Source organism: Corvus hawaiiensis, chromosome 26, assembly GCF_020740725.1.
Source record: "Corvus hawaiiensis isolate bCorHaw1 chromosome 26, bCorHaw1.pri.cur, whole genome shotgun sequence".
NCBI classification, from domain to species: domain Eukaryota; kingdom Metazoa; phylum Chordata; class Aves; order Passeriformes; family Corvidae; genus Corvus; species Corvus hawaiiensis.
In genome coordinates, this window is record NC_063238.1 from 19,238,444 (window position 1) to 19,263,349 (window position 24,906).

Consider the following 24,906-nt stretch of genomic DNA (forward strand, 5'->3'; position numbering starts at 1 on the left):
CTGGACATTGCTGATCAGCAAGAAGATGCCAAGACAGACATGAGAAAACACTGGCTTTGGAAGACCAAATATTTTCTGCATGGTTCAACCATGTTGACTTCAGCACATCTGCTATCTTGATATACACAGATCTCGCAATGCTGCTCTTTAGATCTGATACACAATGGAGCAGCTTCAAACAGTGCAGCTCATCTTCCTTATATGCTCAGAGGTCTTGGCAGAGGAAGAAATTTTGTTTGTGTCAATTCAATTACATCAACCAGATTACTTCCTCACATGAAGAAAGATCCTCCCTCTTGAAAGAGGATGCAATAAAGCTACTGTCCATCTTTATTGCTATGTGATGGCTTCATACAGCTGAGCAGGAGGTCTGGAAATTTTTTTTCACTGTACTTCCAGGGGAATCTCACAAATTGCAAGTTCTCAGATTACTAAAATGAGCTCTTCTAATCCACAAACAAGCAATTGTTTCTCTGTTAATTGACCTATTTTGAAGGCCATATTTTTACACAGTGATTGCAAAAAGTAAAGGCACGAAAGAAAGAAATAGGTCAAATAATTTAAAATCCCAAATTGGAGTGCAACAGCTCTTTGAAGACTTTGTCTGGCTTGGAAGTTCATTTAACAAATGAACATTCAACCACACTGATTTAAAGGTGTAAATGAAAGTATGTTTAAGCAAAAAACCAACAAAAAGCTGGGTTTTTTTAGTTCCAAGATCTTCTGTAACAGTAACAATAGTACATGCTCTACATAATGAACCACGGAGAAGTGATTCATTATGACTCATATCATGATCATATCATATCAACCATATCATATCATGATCAAATACCAGTTGCATCTCAGCCTCAATAGATTTTCAATTCTTAATATAACACCCTTGAAAATACCCAGTTAACAAAGCCTTTCTGAAAAGAGAAAAAATAGCCTGATGCTAACTTCCTTTTTCTTTCCCAATACAGTAGTGATAAACAAACATTAGAAAGAGCCTAAAATGAAATCCTAAGTATCTATGGTATTTTACTAAGCATTACTCTGAAGTGAATAATGGGAAGGTCTTGAAAATGTGCAACCTGTAAGTACCAAGCAGTGAAAGGAACTTTTCTTTTTCTTTAATAAAAGCAAGACTTAGAAAACATGTCTTACAATAATACATAGTTCAGATGGTCATATATAGGAATGTCATACACACTGTAACCAGGAAACCTAAGGAACAGAAAACAGGTTTTGCCAGAGAAACATTGTAAATCCAGGTCACAATTTATCTTCTTCTTTTCACGTTAGGATCGTATCTGCAACAAAAAAATAAAATTTGTCACTAATAAGTAAAACAATGATATTCAAAGTTTATATAGATCTAGATATACGTGATGTAAATAGCTTTATTATATATTCATAACAAGAGAATGGCCAAGTGTTCAGTCCTTTCTCTGACTACACTCCTATAATTAACTGCAGTTACTACAAGTGGACTGAAGGATGCCTAAGGTAGAATCTGTGTATGAACTAGAGATAACCTTCAGTAAAATTTTCGTATTTCCTAACTACTTACAGCCTTTAAACCTGATGTATGAACAAGCTTCTCCAAGCCTTTAATGTCCCAACACTAAGTTCTTTACTGGAAAAGGACACCAAAAAAACCAAAGAGGAGGAAGGGGAAAGGGATCCTGTAAGTTTACATTTATGTACATTTGGCCACAACTCATTCAAAAACCTTTCTGCTGCTTCCTACTCCTACATAAAGCAGATCCTTGCCCTACCTTCCCCTTTATACAGCTTCTGATTGACTGTTAGAAATTTAGAGCTACTTTCTGGATATACTAAGTAGTTACCTGATTTACTGCAATATGCTTATAGTTTGACTCAAATTGACATTGCTATCCCTTGGCCATTTCCATTTGTGCTTTGTCTCCCAAAATCCTGTCACTTCTTTGGAATTCTGATGTGTTTTGTATTCATGCATGAATAACTTAGACACAAGTGAATGATCAGGCAGTTTTACTTTCACTAATTCTGCTCTTATTCATCAAGATTCTTCTCTTAGACAGGAAGATGTGACAACTTGTGAGCCAAATTACATCACCACACAGCTAGAAAGGTAGTAGAAATCACTGTTGTTACTATCCAACTCAGTCTTCAAAAATTTAATGTATACCCTTTGAAAGAAATGCTCTATTATTAACTGTTAATAGAGCAAGTTGTTAATGCAATAGGATTTTCTGAATGGCTCTTACAGGTATTGATATGTAGTATCACGTTTGTTTGATAGTGATTCAGAAAAAAAAAAATCCTTCACAATATACATTTTTCTACTGAAATGCACAGCTTTTGCTGTTAGGCAAATTCACGACAGGTGAGAAGTCAAACACCGGTCACTTGTTTCTTCACATGAAAAATATAGAAAGTAGTGAAATTTTTGCTAAATAAAATGAGGCCCCTGTATTAACTCTCAAAACATCTATTTGATTTTATTGTTATAGCATTGTAACACGTTCGTTCTAACGCTTAAATGTGTTCTGGACAGCAAATTCTATGGAAGAGGGGGCAAGGGAGGAATGGGGGGATAAAGCAGATAGGAGCAGGGGATGATACATGATGGAAACCTCACACCAAAACAACAGCAGCTTCAACCCTGTCTGTGACTCGCTACAGAGATGCTGACACAGACAGTCATGAACATCTTTTCATGTTATCTCTTCCACCTCACCTCCACCCATTTTCCATGTTAAATGAAGCCTGGATAGAGTTTGTTTTCCAGAGAAATTACTGAATCACTTTGCCTATATTCTATACATGGGTATACATTAAATTTTGAAAAGAATAGTCAAAGTAGTCTTTTCCAAAATCAAAATTTGTCCAAAAAAAGATGTGATGCAAAAAATAAACGTTTCTAAGTACAAACATAAAACTCTTACCTAAAGAGATCCTCAGCAAGTGATTCTTCTCTTGCATATCTGTCCTGTTCCTGAGAAAGTTTATTTAATATTTGATTGTTAAGGGTAATTCTAGTGAACAAACTAGAAAAACAATATTCCTGCACTAACAAAGTTTTCCCAAGGAAATAAGTTTTCTCTAAGGACTCCATTTAGTGCATATTCACATTAGACAAGTTATTTCACTACTCGAATTTGGCTACTGATACCAACTAATTAAATGGAATAGTTTGTGAAATATGTCAATTTTGGCCAGAAATGTGGGGTTTTGGGCTTTAAGCCCCATTACAGAAGTAGAGAAATTTTTATCTGATTATTTGTGTGTAAAGGGAATTTTAATTATCATTATCTATATTCAGGGATTAAAAAAAAATGAGATAAGAAGTGTTGATGCAACTGGATCTCAATCAGGCTGTGGAAACAATATGAGTCATCAGCAAGTATTTTTAAGGATACTATCAGAAAATGAAAGTGCCAGACAACTGCCACGATAAAATATTTTTTAGGACTTCTATATATAAAGGTGAGGATTTGCACAAAACAAAAAATATTAAATTTATTCTTATTACATCTCTTCTGTTGGAGTATACTCCAACAGAATTTTACTCATGCATTTTCTGTTCTATTCAAGAGTAGAATATCAACTGTACTGTACAAGTACTTAAACACAGTTAACCATAAAGAAATTATTTCTAGCTCCCTGTCACACTTTTACAAGTCACAAGTTTACACAGCACTTATTCCACTCATCAAAAGATCAATCTCATTTAGGTTATTGATTTCACTTTATATAAATATTTCTGACTAGATGAGTGTTGCATGCAAAATGAAATTAAATAACCAGATAAAGATGAGTGTTACCACTGACCTCTGACATTCAGTGACTTTACTACTGTACACGTTCCCATGAGCATGTGTGGATAACTAACTGAGGTTTTATTTAAAAAATAAAATCCTGAAGTATTTCCATAATGATCACAGGTTGGTATGACCACTTACATTAGTCAAGTTTTTATTTGATCGTATTCAAAAAATAATTTCTTACCTCCATTTCTTGCCTTAACCAGTCTTCTAGCTCTGAATTCTTTTTAGCATGGTGGGCAATCAAATCTGATCCTCCAATGATGTGTGGAAGTTGTCCTGCCCCTGGGTAAGCTACCTGTTGGACAATAAATTCTTACAACTACAAGGCAAGCATAGTGCAAGTAAAAGATCCATTTTAACAAATTCAGAAAGTCTATTCAGATATCACAGAAGAAAGTAAGCCAGTCTTTCTTTGAATAACACTCAAAAATCATATTCAAAAGTGACTGAAATTAAAAAACCATTTACAGAAAGCTGTTAACTCCCTCCTTTTACAAAAAGAAACAAACAAAAAATACATCTCATAAGTTAAATATGCTAAATAAATTTGATAGTGCATTAAATGGAGTTTGAAATATCGATAAAAAACTGTTTATATTTTATTGTCAGCCTGCATAAGCATCTGTTACAAAATGGTGGAAAATATCAGAAAATTAAAACATTATTTAAAAATGAGAGTATACTCCCAGGAACTCCCAGGAAGTAGTACTATGTAATCACATTCTAGTCACACTTATTTTACTAAAATGCCTTTCTAGTCGTATCATATGATTTTCATTTTTATTTTATTTTTAATATAAGCTGAAGTGGTACTTTTACACTGACCACTAAGAATCATTTTGCAATTGTCTTCCGGACCCAAGCAAGCAATCACCTTACTTTTGTATGATACAGATTTAGTTCTATGTAGAAATGCAAAATTTATTAGTTAAAATGGAAGGTTCTCAATCAGCCTACACTGTATGTATAGGTCTTTGGAGAAGTGGAATTGCTAGCTTTTGGAGGTACAACCAGAAGTTATGGTAACCATCACTAAATGACTTATTCCAAGTAATAGCTTGGAATAAGCACTACAAGTATCTAAATAATCTAGCACAGGGTAAGCCTTTGTCAACCTGGTACTTCTTCAGCCAATTAACAAAATATCTGTTTACAGTATAATATGGTATTTAAATTGTTTCTTTCTTTAGTTATTATCAATTTATAAAAAATCTTTAGTAACATATTTCTACAATCTGAAGGCTATTTCTACAATCTGAACACTTTTTAATATTTTCAAATAGTGCCATCTTGTGACCATTTAAAATACACACTAACCTTTCTGAACATTTTGAAATTTTTCTTTCCCCCATAGTTGGTATTTCCAGTAAGACGACTGTTCTGTCTTGGATGGCTGACAACCAGAGATCTAAACTCAGTCAACAGAAGCCTGCTAGGGAGACTGCTGGAGTCATCTTGCAGGTTGCTGTGGTTCTTATGTGGGAAGAAAAAGGAAGAAGCATGCAAGTGTGCGAATAGACATACAGCGTATCTAACAGTACAAACTGTAAAGAAATTATTGCAAGCAGAGCTGAGCAAAAGTTAGGTTTAAGAAACAGTGAGGAGAAATAGCAGTAGTGCTAGAAGCTAAGAAGATGTATGAACTTCTCAGCTTTCTTATATACCATGAATAGAGTAAATTTGTTTCTCATGTATTTAAATACTTCACAAAAGACAAGGCTGAACATCTCAATTCTAGCCTACAGTTACCCGGCCAACTCTAGGGCTATAAGCTGAATTTGATCAATGCATCAAATTATTCTTGTCCATGAGAATGCTCATATGCGAGCAAGTCTGCATGAACACTTTGCTGCCTGGGACTACAACTATGCAGATTCAAAAGAAGTCTGGGTGCAGGATAAGCTCACAAGTAACATTAAACTATGTTCAAGGACAGCTCCAGCCCATATGCAGTACAGTGGTTTTATAGCAAAGTATAACTATAAGTCCTTTAATCTCAGCTGACCCTGCACTGTGGTATACCTCTTCTTCAGCTGTTTTTTGTATGTAGATGAAAAACTATTATTGTGCCCCTTGTTGACTGGCTACACTTTAATATCTCTTCAGAATTTTTTTTTTCAATTTCATTCAGCCTAGTCTCCTTTGCCTCACTGCCACTGCAAGCAATTCTCTCCTTCCTTCATCTCACCTACAAAAAATTAGCACACTATCTAATGTTAATCATTGTATATCACATCCATTTTCCCAATGGTCCATCTCCTCCATTCTAGTTGTGATCTTAGAGCAGACAAGATTACATACTTGGCAGGTCTTTAAGAAGTAATCTAAGAAAAACATCAGTACAAGTATTAACCACATTGAAGGCTTAATACAATTACCTGTAGTTTCAGTCACCTTAAGTATCCACCCAAAAGCCATTACAGAAGCACACAGATGAACTACAAATGCTCTTTTTTTTCCACGGTCTGTAAGTTGGACTGCACTATTCAAATTTACATATGATTACATTAACGAGTACAATCTTCCAAACCTCCTTTACCCTGAAATAGGATCCAGAAATACTATGTTCTTAAAATCAAAATTTTGATATATTTTTGTAATGCTTCTTAAAGTTCACTGTTCAAACTTACAATCAGCTCGCTCCTTAAGTCTGGTGACTCTTGCTTAATATTACTTCTCGTTTCTGAAGTTAGAACTGATCCAAGTTCATCTTCTTTCTATTTGATTAAAAATTATTTTAAATATAAAGCTCAAATGAAATGGAAATTTAATTACATAAAATTGTTTTCTGCTCTTTACGGTAGAGTAAACATATACAAATCAATATAAACATTTAGACAGAAGAGAAACTGCCCTCTACTTTAGATTTTTTATGATTTTACGCACACTGTAACAATGGTTGGAGGCTTTCTCTATTAAAAAATCACTATTATTTGCTCACTTGGTTTTTTTTCTTTCTTTATTATACACTAGGAAGTTTTGTCCATCTGTACAATCTTCAAAGTCCTGTCAGGTTCTGGAAAACTGTAAAAGCTTTTAAATATAAAAAGTAGTATTTTCAATTTGATATTTGAAGTGTACATGTGTGCAGAAAGGACATTTCATTACTAGGACAAGAAAGTTCTGCAGGTTGATTCTGTCCTATAGTTTAAAACCAGATTGGCATTACAACAATTATTTTCAATAGTTGATAAAATATCAAATCAGCTTTATGCATCCTGTAGGTTTTGAGTCAACTGCTAACATTCTTTGTCTTGCCAGATACACAAGGCACATCTACACTTAGAGAAAATATTCATCAAATTTGCCTGGGGAGCTTTATCATGAAATCTCCTTCCTAGTCCACTGGAAATATATTTCACATTAATAAAGTAGGTCATTATTAAACTATTAGAAGACTGCTTTTCAGCAGAAACTTTAAGTGCATTATCTGCTAAAGTACTAGTTAAGTTGCACAGAAATTTTTTTTTGTCCTTCAGAACCCTGACAAGAAGTTAGACTAGAAAAACTTTCCAAGCCACAACAAAATTCAATAGACTATTCCAAGCACCAATTTTAGTCTGTCAGTATGGTCAGACCTAACAAAAAGTACCTACTCTCTGATAGTATAAAAAGCAAGAAACGTAATTCTCTAAATTATAGGACTTGTCTTTCAACGTGTGCCTCTTAGTCGCACACAACAAAAGAGCGTTATAATGAAGTTAAAGTTCACACTTCACCAGAAGCAAGCTCCAGTAAAGCATCAACAAAGTGTCAAGCTGGTTTGACCTAAGGATGCACAGACAATTACTAATTATCATGTGGTCCAAGGAATTTTGCAAATCCAGTTAATCATGCAATTAAACTTTTAAACATTTAAACACTGCCTACACTGTAAATGGACTGGACAGTAAGGTTTAATACATATATTTTAAATAAACCAAAAATAAAGCTGTTCTTTTATTCCTATGGTATTTTTAATAGTCTAAATCTCTCAATATTGTTTTGCTTTACAAACCCGCTTTCCTTTTTTTTTTTTCAACAAAGTAACCACTGTTAACTCAAGGGGTATTGTTTTCTTCATATCTCTTAGACAATTCCCTTAGTGTCAAAAACAAAACCAGAAAATTAATCACAAAAACACAAGCTGTGTTTTGGGTTTGCTGTTGTTTTGGGTTCTGTTTTAAAATTTCTCATACAGGAATTTTAACAATCTTTCACACAATATCAAAAGATTCTGACTTAGAAGATCTTGGACACTACTGTGGTTTTCAACAGAGGAGGTCAGCTAGAAGTTTCTTTAGAAAATTAATTACATAAAGATAATTTAGTAGTATCTTAGTATAAATAACACCATTATAATTAACACAGCAACAAGTAATATGAGAAGTTTTTCTTGGACCATTCTGCTGTTCTACTTACAGTATATAAAGCGGAAAAAAAAAAAGAAAGCATTCAGAATACAAGCAGCTCTCAATTCACAAAGAAAAAATGTCCAGAAGAATGAAAAAACATTTAGGTATGTGTAAAACTGCAACGTTCACATGTAACAGGTTAATCATTCTGAACCACAATGGATGTATGAGATTTAAGCAAACAAATTTTACAAAGCCACTTCCTGTATGCCGGCAGCCTCCTCCTTAAAAAAGCTAACTGCATCCTCCTAAAAGAGTTGCAGATTTCAAGATCAGGCACACAAGAAGATATAAAACTTACCAATACTTTATTCTCCTCTCTCTGATTTACATTTACTTCTTGAATCCTGCTTCCTTTGGCTTCCAAACATTGTTTTTTTCGTGTATTACCTTGAGCTTCCTGGTCATGATCTGCCATTTGATCTTCCCAGTCTAGGTCTCCACTAAACACAATTTCTAGTGCTTCTGTATCTTCAGATGTATCATCTAATTCCTTTCTCTTTTTTGGTGCATGATTTTCACTAGAAGTGGTTTTAGTGTCTGTTCTATCACTCGTTAGCTTGCCACTTTCCCTCATAAGCTTTACACCCATGTCTTCTACTGCAAAATTTGGGTTTGGGTCCAGGATGTTATTTTTCTTTTGATGCTGTTTTGCTTCACTGTTGCAGATTGATGAAGTTGTGGATTCAGTGCATTTGGAAAGAGGCAATGACCTTTCCTCCAATTTTGCTAGTTTGGGTACAGATGTCTCTTCTTCTTCAGCTCTTTCCCTTAGCCAGAAATAAATTACAAAAGAAAGAAATTACAAAAGCATTTTTGAGTATGATTAGCTGTACCCACAACATAACAGCTTCTGGGGTTTTAGGGACTGCATTGTGAAATTTAAAGTTCCCTCAAGGAAAACCTTTTCATTCTAGGAATTCGATCTAAAAATTACCTTTTTAAGTATGTGTCAGATTGAAAGTACATTGCTTGAGTTGAAATTTTCCAGAAACAGCACCAACATACCAACAAGGGAAGTAATGTCAAGAACACTTCAACGTACCTTTTTCTAGCTACCTGGAAGTAATTTGTAATTGAGTTCGACTGGTGACGTGAAGCACCCTCACGAGGTTTGCCAGCTTCTGCAATTTTAGATGGTGAGACAGGCTGACTTCTTTCACTTAACCCAGATGTTCTGTTCCCTCTAGGCATCGATGTTCCTGCACTTACACTGCCACTTGTGCTACTGGTTTTCTTTATGGCAGTTGTATCCTGGAAAGCCATTTTCCCTTGTCTATGCACCTGGGAAGTATTCTCTATCTCCATACTAGATTAGAGAGAAAAAAAAATACTAAATGACACAGAGGAAGTTACCAAAGACACATCAAATCAGAGACACACTTTTTAAAAAAGCTATACCTGTACTTTGAATAAACTTACAAACAATGTGCTAAAACAAACTGTAAAATCTGCTATGATCAAAATATTTTTATGATTGTGAAATGGTTTGAAAATTTGTGACAGTTCAGAAAGTCAAGACAGATATGCAGCATCTACATTTGCATTTGAAAGAGTCATCGAAGTCCTATGGGATGGTTTCTGTAATCTAGCACTCAAAAGCAAAAATTATGTCACTGCAGACAAGTGACAACAATTTAGTAAATGCCATTTTTAACACTGTATATCTTTGCCCATGGCAATGATACAGTTCCTCTGCCACAAAAGATTGTTTTATTTGCAAGTATTAGCTTAGAAATTTCTATGAATACTTTACCATGTCTGCTCTTCTGTATCAGCTATGTAAAATGTGCTGCTATCTGCAGCAGTTGGCATTATGGTTTCATCCACAGCCAAACTGTGGGAAATGGTTTGGCCTACAACGGCTGATGCAGGAAAACTTTCAGATACAGCTGCAAGACCAACACAAGAGAAGAATTAGAAGGTTAATGTCAAAGCTGTGTTTCTTTGCACGTGATATCACACATTACTACCTGATCAGGTGAGATCTTTGTAAAATGGTCTTAAAGCAATTTTAATTTAAAAATAAGCAGATTTATTAATTAAAAAAAAACCTGAAAAAATAGTTCTAAAGGACCATATTCTGTAATTCAGATTTAACTAAATATTCCACTGATTAAGTAATGGAATTATGCTTAAATAAAAATGAAGCATAAAGGGAAATCATATATCAGTATATACAAAATGTACTTAAAAAATCATGTGGTATACATTTTATGCAAAAAATAAAATATATATCCTGCGATATATAGTTTATGCAAAACTGTCAGAGCACAAAATTCCTTTTACTTACTCTTTTATGATCTCTAATGTGATTATTGTATCTGGGATACGAGTTTTTTCAACTGTAAACACAGCTCCCTTTAAAAGTCTGATATACAGTCTGTTTACGCAATTTCAGACAACTTTTATCCAACTGAATCGTTCAGACTGGAAATAAGAATCAGCATTTCTGATTCATGCAGTGTTTGAAGGATCAGAATCTTAAAACTTAATCTGACAACTAATATTGTGATATTTTCTAAACTAATTGGACAGGCAATAGATCATACGCAAGTTATTCATACAAGAATATCAGTCAACCAAAATATTTTTCAGGTCTCTGGAAGTACTGCGTGTATGTGTTTCTCTGTTCAAAATATATTTTTAAGTAAGTAATAGTCCTACATATAAAGACAAACTTATGGGTTTTTTCCTTTGCTTTTTAAAATAATGGTAGGATTTTCTACCTGATACAACATTTTGTAGAACAAAAACAATCTATAAAACATAATTCTGAAAATTTTATAGCAACAAAATATAGAACAACATGAAGAGGCATGAAAAGAGAATTAGACAAAAACCTTTTTCTGTCTCTCAAAATGTCTGTCTGACTTTTATTACTACTGCATTAGCAAATATAAGCTTCAAGTCAAGACTTGGAATGTCCACCCCCAAACTACTACTTCAGCAAATGTAGCAATCATGTCTCATTGCCTTAACTTCTTATGGAAAGATTATTTTTAGTTTTGAACTGTGTGGGAGGTAATTGTATTTTCCTAAAGCAAATTCTGTTTTGTGCAGAGGGAAAAAAAGAAAAAAAAGCAAGCCTTAATAAATTAATTCCATTCTTATTCTCTTGATTTCTAACTTTCACCTTTTACTTCCCTATTACCCCAGTCTTTTATGAAAAGACAGAATAGCATGGAATTCAAACTACCACATACATATGAATTCAGTGGTCACTAAAAATATGAACTTCAGATGTTTTTAAAGTACCTTTCCTTTCAAGGTCACTGTTCTATGTGTCTGCCTTTTAGGCTAGTTTTAGATCTACTTTTTTATTTACATCTAAGAGTCATATAATCTTCATTGCAATTTACTGCAAGACCATTAAAAACCAATTACCTCTTTGGAGTCCTATACATTTTTCATAGAATGTCACTCTTTTTTAGTGGTCTTGCAAAACAGAACAACTTTAACGTTAGTAATTGATGCTCCTACACAAAAAGAAATACTGCCTCTTTGAGGCTGTTAATTTATTACTACCCTTCTTCTAATTACCTTTGGAAGCAGGCTGCTTTTGAGGGTTGCAGTATTTTTCCGTAGACATGAAGATAACTGCCAATCCAATTTCTGCCTCTGGAACAGCCCTAAGATTCTTGCTGTCAATATACAAATTAAAACAAAAAAGTTTTTCAGTACAGATTCAAAGACAAATAGGCACATGGGCACAGGTATGGCACAGTACAAAACTGTCCATTCCTCCTCCAAAAAAAAAAATCAGCCTACACTACAGTTTTTCCCAATACAGTAAGTCAGCACAATTATCCTTCATTATAGCCATGTTCTACATGTATGAACTCCCATGTTTCCTGCTGCTGTAGCCACTGTCTAGCTCCAGTAATCTGGCCAATACATCTCTTCTTTCCAGATTTTTAGGCATTTAACCAATTATACTCTACCTCTAATTCAAAAATGTGTGAAAAGAGACTTGAGACCATTTCTTACAAGTCACGCACCCTGCCCACCACCCCCCATCTTCTGTACTACAGCCATGAGGAGAGATTGAGTACCATCTTCTCTACCCAGAAGGAAAATTTAGGGGAACTAGGTTTATGTGTTAAGGATTGAGATTTTGTTTCACTGTTTTAATAAAATGGCATCATGATAATCCTAACATCTATAATATATGCAGTTTGCCCTCTCAAACAAAACTTATCATCAAAACAAAAACTAATTTTCATTATACAGAAGCTGTTCTTCAAAAACACTGTATACAAATAATTACATAACAATGAACCACATGACCTCAAGGTGCCATCTCATCTCTTTTTGATGAAATACATATATTTAATGCAATATCATAAATGATATATTTTGCATTCTTATAATATATTAATTTTAACTTACTTTAAATAGTAGAAGAGAAACTACTTGCTGTCTGTAATTTTTAAAGCAGTTTCATTACAATGAATTTTTGTAGAACTGAGTTCTACAAAAAAATAATAAAAAGAAAAGAAAACAGAAATTCCATCAAATCCTCACGAACTGCCAACTCCTTTCTTTCCCACTTCAGGAAGTTTTAGTTACTCTGCTAACTACTTAGAACAATGAAAAAATGTCCTCTTTATAATCAGCCTCCTGCTTAAATATGTACGCAAATACCACGACCAAGTCTCTTTTAACAGTTCTGAAATTACTGCACCGCTGTACAAGAGAACAATGCTGTACCTTTCCAAGATAGTCAGAATGGAATCAGTCCAGTTTCTCAGAGAGTCAGATCCTGAGATCTGAGAGTTTGTCAAACCCACATCAACTACACAAACTTCAGGAGAAAGTAGTAAAGGCATTTCTTTTCTTCCTTCTGTCATCAACTTTACTTCTCCTCCTCCAAGAATAACTGCTGGACCCAGTTTCTTGTGCTAAAAAAAGAATGCAAATAAAAACAAAAATCTTAGAATGCAGTCAGTTTAGAGGTATCAGAATACAGAACTATCAGCACAGGGCTTCTCACTGATGCATTACTGCAGATGTAATGTGTTCTGTTTCTCCTCTATATTTTATCTTGCTTAGGCCACTGTACTGTAGGATAAATACACAGAAATCCTTCTTTCCTGATGAACCCAGAATGAGTATGATTTCAGAGTGAACAAATCTGTGCTTAGTTAGCCCTGAAATACTTTTGCAATGTAAAGCCTGATTACCTGCTTGGCGGTTAGAAATACGAAAGTTTTTCCACTGAATATTTTTTTCCTTTCATGACGCTCAGATAAATCCAGGTTTTCAGTGCCAATGGAAGGCTCATCAACTGGAGGATAAAAGCTGCAAGAACAGAAAATGAAAGTTACAAAATTCACATTCACTTATCAGTACTGACTCATAGTCCTTTCTGGTTTAAAGTTCCGAAGTTAAAATACGGTGTTTCTCTCTTAAAACTACTTACAGAAATAATTTTCAAGAGATTATTAAGAAGAAACAGAGCCCCTAATTTCTCAACATCGAAGATAAGACCAAGACTTCAGTAACTTTGAAAACACTTTTAGGAATGTATTCAACCAAACTGCTGTACACATAGCCACATTCTTACTAACAATACTGACAAATGAGACTGCCACCTCATTTTGCACTTACTCCAGATAACAGTAAAACTCCACACAAAATTAGTCATCTTGCTTCCTCTACCCTCCACGTGGTGAGAGCAGTCACCCCTCATTCTCTTCTACTGTGTCAAGAAATTGTGTAACGCCACACTTGAGAACAGCCTATAGTATGACAGCAGACAAGTACACTTGCTGGTGGGATAGAGAACTGAAGGGATTAATCATGCAGATTCTCTACTGCTTTGTCCAATACAGGCAAAATGAGAAGGAGTTTAGCTGGGAAACATTTTAGGCAAAAATCAAATTCTATCCTGAAGCTCTAAATTTTGTCACAGCCTGTGACCACAGCTGCAGTTAATGATGGCATGCCCAGAGCATGCAAAGCCTCTAGAGTCAGGATATGCATCTAACTGATAATTTCAAGATACTTACAGGATCGTTGAGCCACATATTCCCTACCACAGCAGTTCTGACAGAGCAAGGGGAAGGCACATATCAGGAAGGAGGGAAACTATAGGTCAATTTTAACCAAACTATACCACATCTGTGCCCAAATAACTGTTTATGTACATAGTTTGGCTGATCACAGAACTACTTATCTTTATTTTGACTGCTGATTATACATCCTTCTCATACTACTATGCAGGAAAAAAAAAAAGATGCTGAAACACACCAATGAAATTCAGTTTAACAGCAAAGATTGGCAGATTCTAAGCAAGAAACATATTCCATGAAATGCTGAAATACTGAAGTTCTGGGAAAAAAAAAAAATCGAGTATCTGTAAATAAAAAGACATTCCTCAAACACTGTGAACATTCATATATTTCAAACTGAACACAAGAATAAGCACATAAATTTTCTCCTTCATCCAAATACCCAATTCAATTATGATAGGCTAAAATGTGCTATATAGTTACAGGCTTTTCAGTAATCTTCGTTCTTATGTCTTCTTCACAATCAGTTCTTGAAGCTTTATGTACACAATGAAAATTAAGCAACCTAAATCCACCAGATTTTGAAAGATGAGTATTTGATCAGTTTCAGCAGCTTGTTCAAAGCTGTTTACAAAAATATTGTTGCACTGAAATTGAATAGAAATGATAAAGCTTAGTAACTTAAGGTAGAAATAGGGCAATTCAGATTTTAGTTATTAAGCCAGAAGACTTCTGATACCAGATCCTATAGACAGTGATTAACCTAAGATAAATACAAGGGACAAAGTCATTGCTAAAGATGAAAGGATGAGTAAAAACAGAAAAACAGCAGTTTTCACTACTTTGAAACTGGAGTATAGTTTCTTTATAAATATATTTTAAAAGCTCCATTTTTTAATTTCAGAAAACAACTTTAACTGATGATTGTCTCCAAATAATACCCCAAAACATCAACCTTTGATTTTAATTATAAACTCTTATCCAACGCTGATCTAAGCTCAAAAGGCAATGGTCTTTTTCAGTCAGGATTCTGAAGTGCTCCTCATATTCTGGCCTCATAAGCTGTTAATAGTAACACTATCATCCAGAAAAGATCCTCTACAACCTTGAATCTCCCAGTGAACAGATTTTGATTCTAAGTGAATTTCTGTTAAAAACTCTGTTACTTTTCTTGTTTTTCAAAGCCCTGCACTATTGACACTGGACTGCAGTAATAAAACACGTTATTTCATACAGGACAGCACTTATGCAGCCGTTTGTGAAATCTTCAGTTACTGTTCTTCCTCGCATAGGTTGTCAGAGAGTACCAGAGGACTGGGGTAACACCGTAAAAAATTCCACATTCACATGGGAACTGCAGGTTTGCAATTACATGAAATCTTACTATAAACAAAAAAGATACTTTAATTATTTTTTTCTTCTGAACTTTAAGACAATGTTTCCCTAGATTTTTTGGGAGGGACGAGCTCTACAGTAATAGTAAAGATTTAATTAATAGTGTCACCCAGTATTGCCATCTCAACATACTTTTCCTATTTCACACCCAAACTAGTATTGCTCCAAGCTGTCCGGGGCCCTGTGGATATACCAGCTCAGGTCAGCTCTAGCTACAATGCACAATATAGAGATTCCCTATCAAAATTAGAAGTATTTTTTTAAATTTAATGAAAACAGCTGATAAGTAAATTTTCAGTATCTTCCCACAAGCTACATCTCATAAAACATGACCTATTTAAAATACACCAATTGTTTTAAACATAGATCTGTGTATTACATCAGCTGTTTCATCTAGCTTGATGCAGAACTCTCTTTGAAAGCTACATAATGTATATACTGCTAGTGTCACTAACTTTTAGCCGGTTCAGCTCCTCTCAGGATCTTGAAAGTTAGCAAAATTATTTCAGAAATGTAAGCATACCCATCTGCTTCTTTTTTAGGGAGAACTTAAAAGCTCAATTGTATTATCACTTCTGTATTAAATGGACACGCCCTGGTTTCAAGAGACAAAGACACAGTTTACTCGTTCCTGTAACAGACAGGAACAGCAGCATTACCATCAGGTAATATTCAACCAAACAAATTTCAAGTTGCACAACCAATCACTAGCTTTTGATGGCTTGTATGATCTGCTCTACAAAAGAAAAAAAAATCTCGCAGGAAAGTATTTCAGAGAGTACTAAATAGTTTGTTTAGTTTTCTTACATCCTTAGAAAACAATGCAGAAGTAGAAGGGAAAGTTACAATTAATTCAGATTCTCCCTTTCTTCCAAAAATGAAGAACAAATGAGTTTTAAGCCACTCACAGATGACTGATTTGACATATTACATAAACCCTGCCAATGTAAAGTAGCATCTAGAAACTAAGGAGTATTTCCTTCCAATTGCTCCAGATTGGCATCTGTATTCTTCTAACAAGGTAGTGTCACATTCTGTGAAATATGTTTTACCACATAATAAGCACAGCTCACTGTGAATCCTCTCCAGTTTTGTTTCTATTTCCACATGTGCACTAGCAGTTTGTTTAGTATCCACCCAGCCTCAGTCTTCAAACTACTCTACCTGTGGCTACCACCATACTCACTAAAGAAAATAAATTGCCATTTCCTAACATATATGCATATTTATGCACATATGAATGTATATACACAGCAGAAATTTCTTACCTGCATAAATCATGTGTTCGTACAATAAAAAACCAACAACCACAACCCCCAAGCAAAACACCACTGTCTCCTTTTCAAGGTAAAATGAGTAGCAATATGGGCTCAGATGAAACTGCCACATACAATATTCAGACTATTTCACACTTTCTTACATCAAGAAAATAACCAGAAGAGCTATTCTGCAGTATTTACTGATTCCAAATTAAGAATTCCCTTTTGAAGTTAATTTAACCATGAAAACAATAAATATTTTATTCTAATATTCTATTTATTCTAATGCATATTAGTATCACTTCATCTCTTAACAGATAATTAAAAACCTCTTCTATTTCAGGGAATTCGAGGGTCAGGCTAACTCTGATCAAAGTTTACTGTAACTCAGTAAATAACTGCACTCTGGGAAAATACATCTGCTTAATGAAATAAACTTGATACAATTTCTTTTATAAAAGTGTAATTTCTTTATTTTTATGTATCAGTTCCCGGAAGTGTTTGAAGCAACATTTAAATACTAACAAAACAAGTTCCTTTTTAGAGACAGTAACATCTCTAAGCATATAGTCAATTCCAAGAGCTCATTTTATAATTCTAGGGATGAGAACAATAAAACTGCTAGAATATTAAAATGTCAATCATATTAAGCATTTCTCCACAAATAAAATTACTGTGAATCGCATATTATGACAAAAATTATCAGATAAATGTGCAGTTATTTATCATCTAACTCCCATAAATTTCATCTGCAACACAGTAAATACGATCATTTGGCAACTTACCTTCCATGATTTGGCAACTGTTGCCTGGACTGAATAGCTCTGATTAATTCAGAAAAAAACTCTGGTTTTATAATTGGTCGAGCACAAATCAAAGCACATATAGTCTGAAAAACCAGAAAATACAAATTTACTGCATGGAAAAAGTTCAGATAGAATATGGTTCAACTGACATTAGCTTTTTAAGATCTGAGATGTGGAAAATGTCACACAAACAAATGCACAATAGTTTATTTTTGCTTCTGGGATTGTTTTGCTTCTAACAGCCTAGCTTTTAATTGGTGTCTTGACTAAAGTTATGAAAACGTAGAAGGCAACTGATGAAAATCACTAAGTCTTCAAAACTGGTTTTTTTTGTTTTCTTGCCCTTCAACCTCCCATTGACACACACATCTTCTGAACTTGGAAAAAGAAGAGTTTACCACCATTTTGTAGAGAAAAATCTTGAACAGGTCTAGAATTTAATTGGCATTAGTGGGAAAACTCTCAACATACCTTAACAGTAACTTTTACTGATACCATTACAAGGTGGGTACATTCTTTTGTCCATTCATTCACTATAAGACCTCCAAGCTGCTGGATGGCTTGATTTAAAGCAGTTTTCTGAGCTACATCTAAACATGAGGAGCAGACAACCAGAGGTTCATACTCCACTCTGCAAAGAACAAGTAAAAGAGAATTGCTTAAGTTAATTCAACCAATCATTGTGATGAACAGAGCCGACTTAACTATCACATTTTTATCTCAGGGAAATCTGAAGGAAAAAAAATAAAAAGACCCATACTCTAATCTAGATTAAAGTAAAATCTTCCTGATTTAAATTTTCCTGAAGAAAGAAAATACTAATTTTTATTCAGAAAAATTAATGACAATTTGACCTGATGTCTGAAATATTTCTATGGACTTGTGGGTCTTTTACAGACATCACACAGAATTAGCACTTCAATAGCACAAGGTCTGGGAATATCAAAAGAAATTTGAGTGTGTGTCCCCAAAAGCAAAAGTATGCTCAACAGGACAGTTCAGCAACAGATTAGTACTTAAAATATACATGTCATAGAATGCAATTTCAAGTAACATTTCCTAACATTGCCATTATCCTTGCCCATAAGCTTTACATATATTTTAGATCTTCCACATCAAATTCAAAACATATCAAATTCCATTATTTCATTTTTAGAATATTTAAATTTCTTTCTACTTTGTAGACTTCCTAGTACAACAGTCACGATGTATCTGGTCTCGTGGTATGATGCCTGTATCATATTTCAGTATGTTTACCTAAAATATTAAAAAATAGTTTTGTAGTAATTGGAAGAGAATGCCAAGCTTTTTATAACAATAAATAATACCAGAAGCAGTGATAAAACTGAATAAAATTTTAAGGCACAAAGTCACCTTCTGGTTACTTTAACATTGATTTTAATGGTCATTAGACTTTTTCTATTTATCTGTCACTTCATTTCCAGAACTGCTTCCCAAAAATAAACAGACAGCACTGGCTACCATGTTAAATTTGGAAAAAAATAGCAGATTGGGTTCACATTCTCCTGCAATGTCAGTTCTTTTCTCATTACATTACAAACAGCTAACAAGGGCTGAGACAGACTCTAAACCTTTCTCCCTTCTTCTCATCTGGTGTAGGACTTTGTTTTTTGCCTAAAGAGAGCCTGGAAATACTCACTCTACATGACACATTATCTTCTAAAATGCCACTGCTTTTCTAACTACAATTTTAACCTCCCAGTGTCAAAACAAATTATATAAAAATAAAATGGAAAAACTATTTCAGAAGCAGGTGTGGAGGACTGTTGCCTGTGGAGGTAATTCACGTTGCAGCAGTTTTGGGAGGACTGCTGCTCATGAGGTTGGAGCCCTGCCAGAGAAGTTAGTGTAGTCACCTCCTTTGCTTTCTAAAATTTCATCATTGCTGTATCACTTGCAAAGTTGAATGATGTGCTAAAATACTCTTCTAAAAAGCCCATTTCTTTACTTGGTATTTTATAATCAAAGCACTTACCTAAACTTGCTCTCAAAAACTCCAAAGTTGATTCTGTCACCAGACTGCAAAGACTTTGAAGTACCATTGAGGTTTGATCCGTTAACAAAGGTACCATACTTAGATGTATCTCTTACTGTTAATATAGGTACTGAGAGAGACTGACTCTGAAAATAAACATAAATAAGCCATTATAGTTTATCAGAATGAGATAGCTTCATCAGAAACAAGTTACTATCACTGTGGATCAAAGCGATAGATAAATAAGAAGCAGCCCACAAAATACCATCTTAAATAAAGACTTTGGACAATGAGGCTTTCTATATGTAATTATTCATCTTCTGCTTTTCACTGTAAAGAAATGAGAGAAAAATACACATGTTTTTAGCTTTAGAACTTTTGTACTTCTTACACTTGGTCTTTTTGGAGATTACACTTTGTCTTTCTGGAGACCGTGCATGGCAGCCCTTCATTGGCCCAAAGCCTGAGCTAGAGCGATTTAGCAAGGCTCTGAGATTTATTATTTATGTTTTTACCTACCACTCAGCCCTATCCTGGGCTTTGGGCTGAATGGTAAGTAAAAGCCTAAAGTCACCTGAGAGCAGTTTTTCGCATTTCCTTCCATGAGGAATGCTAGTCTACCCCAAATTGCAGGACATGGAGACACCAGCATCTCTGGTTAGACACTGATTTCCAAAGCAGTTCACAAGCCAGTGAGAACACTGATAGTTTGTTTTTATGAAATTGTGCCATGCAGTTACATGCTATTTCACAGAATGGATCAGGTTGGAAGGGACCACTGGAGTGATCTAATCCAACCTGCCTGTTGAAGCAGGTTTCCTTACAACACATTACTCAGGATGGCCTCCAGGCTCCTTTGGAGTATCTCTAGAGATAGAGAATCCACAACCTCTCTGGGCAATCTGTTCCAGTGCTGAGTGTCGTGGTTTTACACTGGCCTAACGACAGGCACCCATGGAAGTCGCTCACTCACCCTCCCCTGCCACAGCTGGGCAGAGGAGCAAAAAAAAATTAACAAAGGGTTCATGAGCTGAGATAAGGACCGGGATAAAACACTCCAAGGGCAAAACAGGCTCAGCTTAAAGGTACAAAGTAAATTTATTACTAACAAAATCAGAGGAGGATAATGAGAAGTAAAATAAGCCCTTAAAACACCTTTTCTTCCCCTAACCCCTCCCTCCTTCCCACCACCAGTACAGGGAGACAGGGCATGGGGGTTTTGGTCAGTTCGCCATCCTAGGTTTACTTTCACTGCTCAGGGAAAGGAGTCCTTCCCCATGTGAGACCAGTGGGGTCCCTCCCACCAGAGACAGCTCTACACTAACTTCTCTGGCAGGGCTCCAACCTCATGAGCAGCAGTCCTCCCAAAACTGCTGCAACGTGAATTACCTCCACAGGCAACAGTCCTCCAAACACTGCTGCACTGTGGGTCTCTCTTTCCACAGGGTGCAGTCCTCCAAGGACAGGCTGCTCCAGCCTGGAAGCAGGGCCCTCTCTCTCCACCGGGTCTCCCACTGGACCACAGCCTCCTCCAGGCATCCACCCGCTCTGGCACGGGCACCTCCCCCACGGGCTGCGGGTGGATCTCTGCAGCCCCGAGCACCCATGGGCTGCAGGGACACAGCTGCTGCACCATGGTCCTCACCACAGCCTGTAGAGGAATCTTGGCTCTGGCATCTGGAGCACCTCCTCTCCCTCCTTCTTCACTGACCTTGGTGTCTCCATGTTGTTTCCCTCACATGTTCTCACCTCCTCCTCTTCCCTGGCTAGAAAAACTGTGCCCCCTTTGTTTTGATTTTCTTCTTAAATATGTTATCACAGAGGCGTTACCAAACTCTCTAATTGGCCCAGCCTTGGCCAGTAGCATGTCCATCTTCAGAGCCATCAGGGATTGGCTCTACCAGACATAGTGGAAGCTTCCAGCAGCTTCTCACAGAAGCCACCTCTGTGGCTCCACTGCTACCAAAAACCAGGCCATGCAAAACCAACACACTCAGTTACCCTCATAGTAAAGTTCTTACTCATGTTCAGGTGGAACTTTCTGTGTTCCAGTTTCTGTCATTGCCTCTTGTCCTATTGCTTGGCACCACTGACAAGAGCCTGGCTCCATCCTCTTGACACCCTCCCTTCAGATACTGACAGACATTGATGAGGTCCCCTCTCATTCATCTCTTCTCGAGGCCTAGCAGGCCCAGATCCCTCAGCCTTTCCTCACAACTGAGGTGCTCCAGTCTCCTTATCATCTTCATAGCCCTCCACTGGACTCACTCAATATTTGCAGTATTAAAGGAAAAAATACATTTTACGTATTTTATTTTACATACTATAGAAGGTTACATAAATGAAATTTCTGCCATCTGGCTTCAAAACATCCATAAATGTCATAACAATAAATTGCTGATTGTTAATTCTCCTTGGTACACTCTTTTCTGTGTCCTAAGCATATAGAGAATTAGTGATGTGAAATGAAACAGAAACTAAGTCTGCAGTAAAACAACTGAAGCACTTCCCAGAACCTAAAAGTAGTCTATGTAATAAAACTCAATTGCATAATTTTCCTGCAGTGATTATTTTAATACAAATTCGCAGTGAATCTTCACTCTGGGATAAAATAAAGCTTGGACCACTAAAATTATGCCTCTAAATTCCTCAACAAAAGCAAACAAACGTAAAGGAAATGAAATAAACTTCAAGATTTAAAAAAAAGACAGGTTATCAACAGTTCTACTCCAAGCATAAAACTGGTAAGAGCAAAATGAGAGTATGCATGGTCACAGCAGCCTGAATTATCCCCACAGTGCACTGATAATGCAGTAAAATGGTGGCTACTTACAGGACTTGTTTCAGGCTGACTTACGGTCAGAACTGCATGACTTCGACTGATAGACTGATCATCCTGAATTAAAATTGTGCAGTTTTTGCGTCCAACAACATATTCTACACCACTTAAAAGCCGATATGGCTCTCCTGAAAATAAACAAAAACCAGAAAAATATCAATTTACAAAAAACACCGAAATACCTGAAGCACATAGGAGAGACACTGAGAAGTGAGTAGCACATCTGAGTCTTAGCTTTGCCATGCATCATTTATGCTCACAGCATGGTGCTAATAATGCCAAGGTTGTAGGTTTTATCCCCATCTGTGCCATTCACTTAAGAGCTGGACTCAGTGATCCTTGTGGGTCCCTTCCAACTCAGAATATTCTGTGACTGAATTCTGTGATGCTGATTAGGCTGATTAAAATTATGCATTTACCTTATAGAGAAAACCTCTTTCTTTCTTGCTCCCTTGCTCTGTCCACTATAAAAGGATACATTTTACCATAAATAAAGCAGTTTCAAAAGTGGCATCGCACTTTCTTCAAGGACAATATATTTTTACCAATACTTTCTTGAAGATTAAGTGTGACATTTGGAAGAAAAAAAAACCACAACACAATGTAAGACAGGTTTTCTAAAACACCTTTGCAAGGTTACATAATTTTTTGAGGTTATATTATTTATTCACATAACAGATTAAGAGGTTCAGAGGAAAATGTCCTCCTAATGAATGTAAGGAAATATGCATGTAAATCAAATTGATACTTAGTAAGTTCAGCTTCTGACCAATCTTTATGCTTTAGCTTACGCTTTGTACCTGTCACCTGGACTCCATGGTAGCTTCCCAGTGAATGGCTTGACTCCCTCCCAAAGGTGTGCTACCACTGGTCAACAGAAACAAAAATGTTTCTTGATGAAAGTGAGTACATACAGATAAATTCCAGTTATCAACCCTGGGCAAATAACTTTCCAAATATGAACTGTGCAGAAATGATCATTCTGAATAGAATGACGAGTGTTTTGATTCATTCAAGAGCTCTCCAGGCAGTAAGTCAGTTCATTTCAACAAGATTAGGTGTTGTTGCCACCAGGAAATAAATCAAACATCCAAAATTTCCTCCCAGTGAACCAGGAAATACAGAGTGGATGCAGTTGTTTTGTGTCCTTATAAATACTTAGGACAAAATGTATGTATTATATGATACCTATTACTAAAGCTCATATGAACAAGGAAACGTGAAGTATAGGGGCGACTTAGTTTCAAAACTCTGCACCCAAGAAACACCACGAAGCCCAACAGTTAAGTCTTTGAAACATCAGTACAATAGCTAAACATCGTTTCTGAGACTGACTGCTGCCTCAGAGCTCAACTCTCCAGGTATTACAATGCAGGACTCTGTAACCTGCAGCACCCTAAGACATCCCACACAGGTTCGAAAAGCCCAACTAGATTTAACAGGCGCTGCGGTCTGCAGTGCTCCAGGGAAATACGGACGATTCGCCGTGGACGAATGCCCAGGGCAACGAGGACTTAGATCACCACTGGCCCGAAGCAGCACGGACACGCAAGCCCGGCTGGAGCCAGCCCTGTGGAAGCCAACACGCCGGCACACCCGGGGAGCCGCGCAGGCGCCGGCCGGGGCGGGGAAGAGGCCCGCGGTGCCCGGGCCTAGCCCGCCGGAGCGGCGGCGGCATCTGGCGCTGCCTCACCTGTTCCCGAGGCGGGTAGCAGCTTCCACATCCTGGAGCTCCGCCCGGCACCCCCCGGCGAGCCGGGACGAGGCCAGGCCAGGGAGAGAAAATCCCGGGAGCCGCTGCCGCCGCGATCCCGCGCGCCGGGCCGGGCCGGGCCGGGCCGGGCTAAGGGGAGGGACGCGGCGGAGGGCGCCGCCTACTGGCCTCGCGCAACCTCTGGAGCGGTGGATCGGCGCGCGTGCGCGGGGCGGGGCGGGGCCGAGGCGGGGCCGGGGCGGGGCTGAGGCGGGGCCGAGGCGGGGCAGAAGCGGGGCCGGGGCGGGGCCGAGGCGGGGCCGAAGCGGGGCCGAAGCGGGGCCGAAGCGGGGTCGGGGGGGGCCGGGGCGGGGCCGGGGCGGGGCCGAAGCGGGGCCGAAGCTGGGCCGGGGCGGGGCCGAGGCGGGGCCGAGAGTGGCCGAGGCGGGGCCGGGGCGGGGCCGGGGCGGGGCCGAAGCGGGGCCGGGGCGGGGCCGAGGCGGGGCCGAGAGTGGCCGAGGCGGGGCCGGGCCGGGGCCGGGGCTGAGGCGGGGCCGAGGCGTGGCCGGGGCGGGGCCGGGGCCGGGGCTGAGGCGGGGCCGCGCCGGGCCGGGGCCGGGCGTGCTGCCGTGGCTCACACGTATGCCCCTGTCCCAGCCCGTCCCCTCCGCCCCGTGTCAATGTGGGTCGGGGGTGGCATCTCCGAC

General features: G+C 37.5%; 1 protein-coding gene across 2 annotated transcripts; it reads right to left on the reverse strand.

The window, feature by feature from the left end:
- Window positions 1-1,093: 1,093 nt before the first annotated feature.
- NBN (nibrin) lies at window positions 1,094-24,375 on the reverse strand. 2 transcript variants are annotated; one of them, XM_048286345.1, is made up of 16 exons: window positions 24,200-24,374; window positions 22,501-22,634; window positions 19,668-19,813; window positions 18,143-18,302; window positions 17,651-17,754; window positions 13,381-13,498; window positions 12,908-13,098; window positions 11,738-11,838; window positions 9,951-10,086; window positions 9,240-9,503; window positions 8,496-8,964; window positions 6,431-6,517; window positions 5,118-5,273; window positions 3,982-4,095; window positions 2,919-2,968; window positions 1,094-1,295 (listed from the first exon to the last, which is right to left on the reverse strand). In XM_048286345.1, exons 1-16 carry the CDS (start codon window positions 24,228-24,230, stop codon window positions 1,265-1,267), a joined length of 2,292 nt encoding a protein of 763 aa, XP_048142302.1. In that variant the 5' UTR covers window positions 24,231-24,374; the 3' UTR covers window positions 1,094-1,264. The 2 variants fall into 2 exon arrangements, with proteins under 2 accessions (XP_048142302.1, XP_048142303.1); XM_048286346.1 differs by lacking the exon at window positions 6,431-6,517 and having other exon boundaries at window positions 24,200-24,375.
- Between the last annotated feature and the right edge of the window lie 531 nt (window positions 24,376-24,906).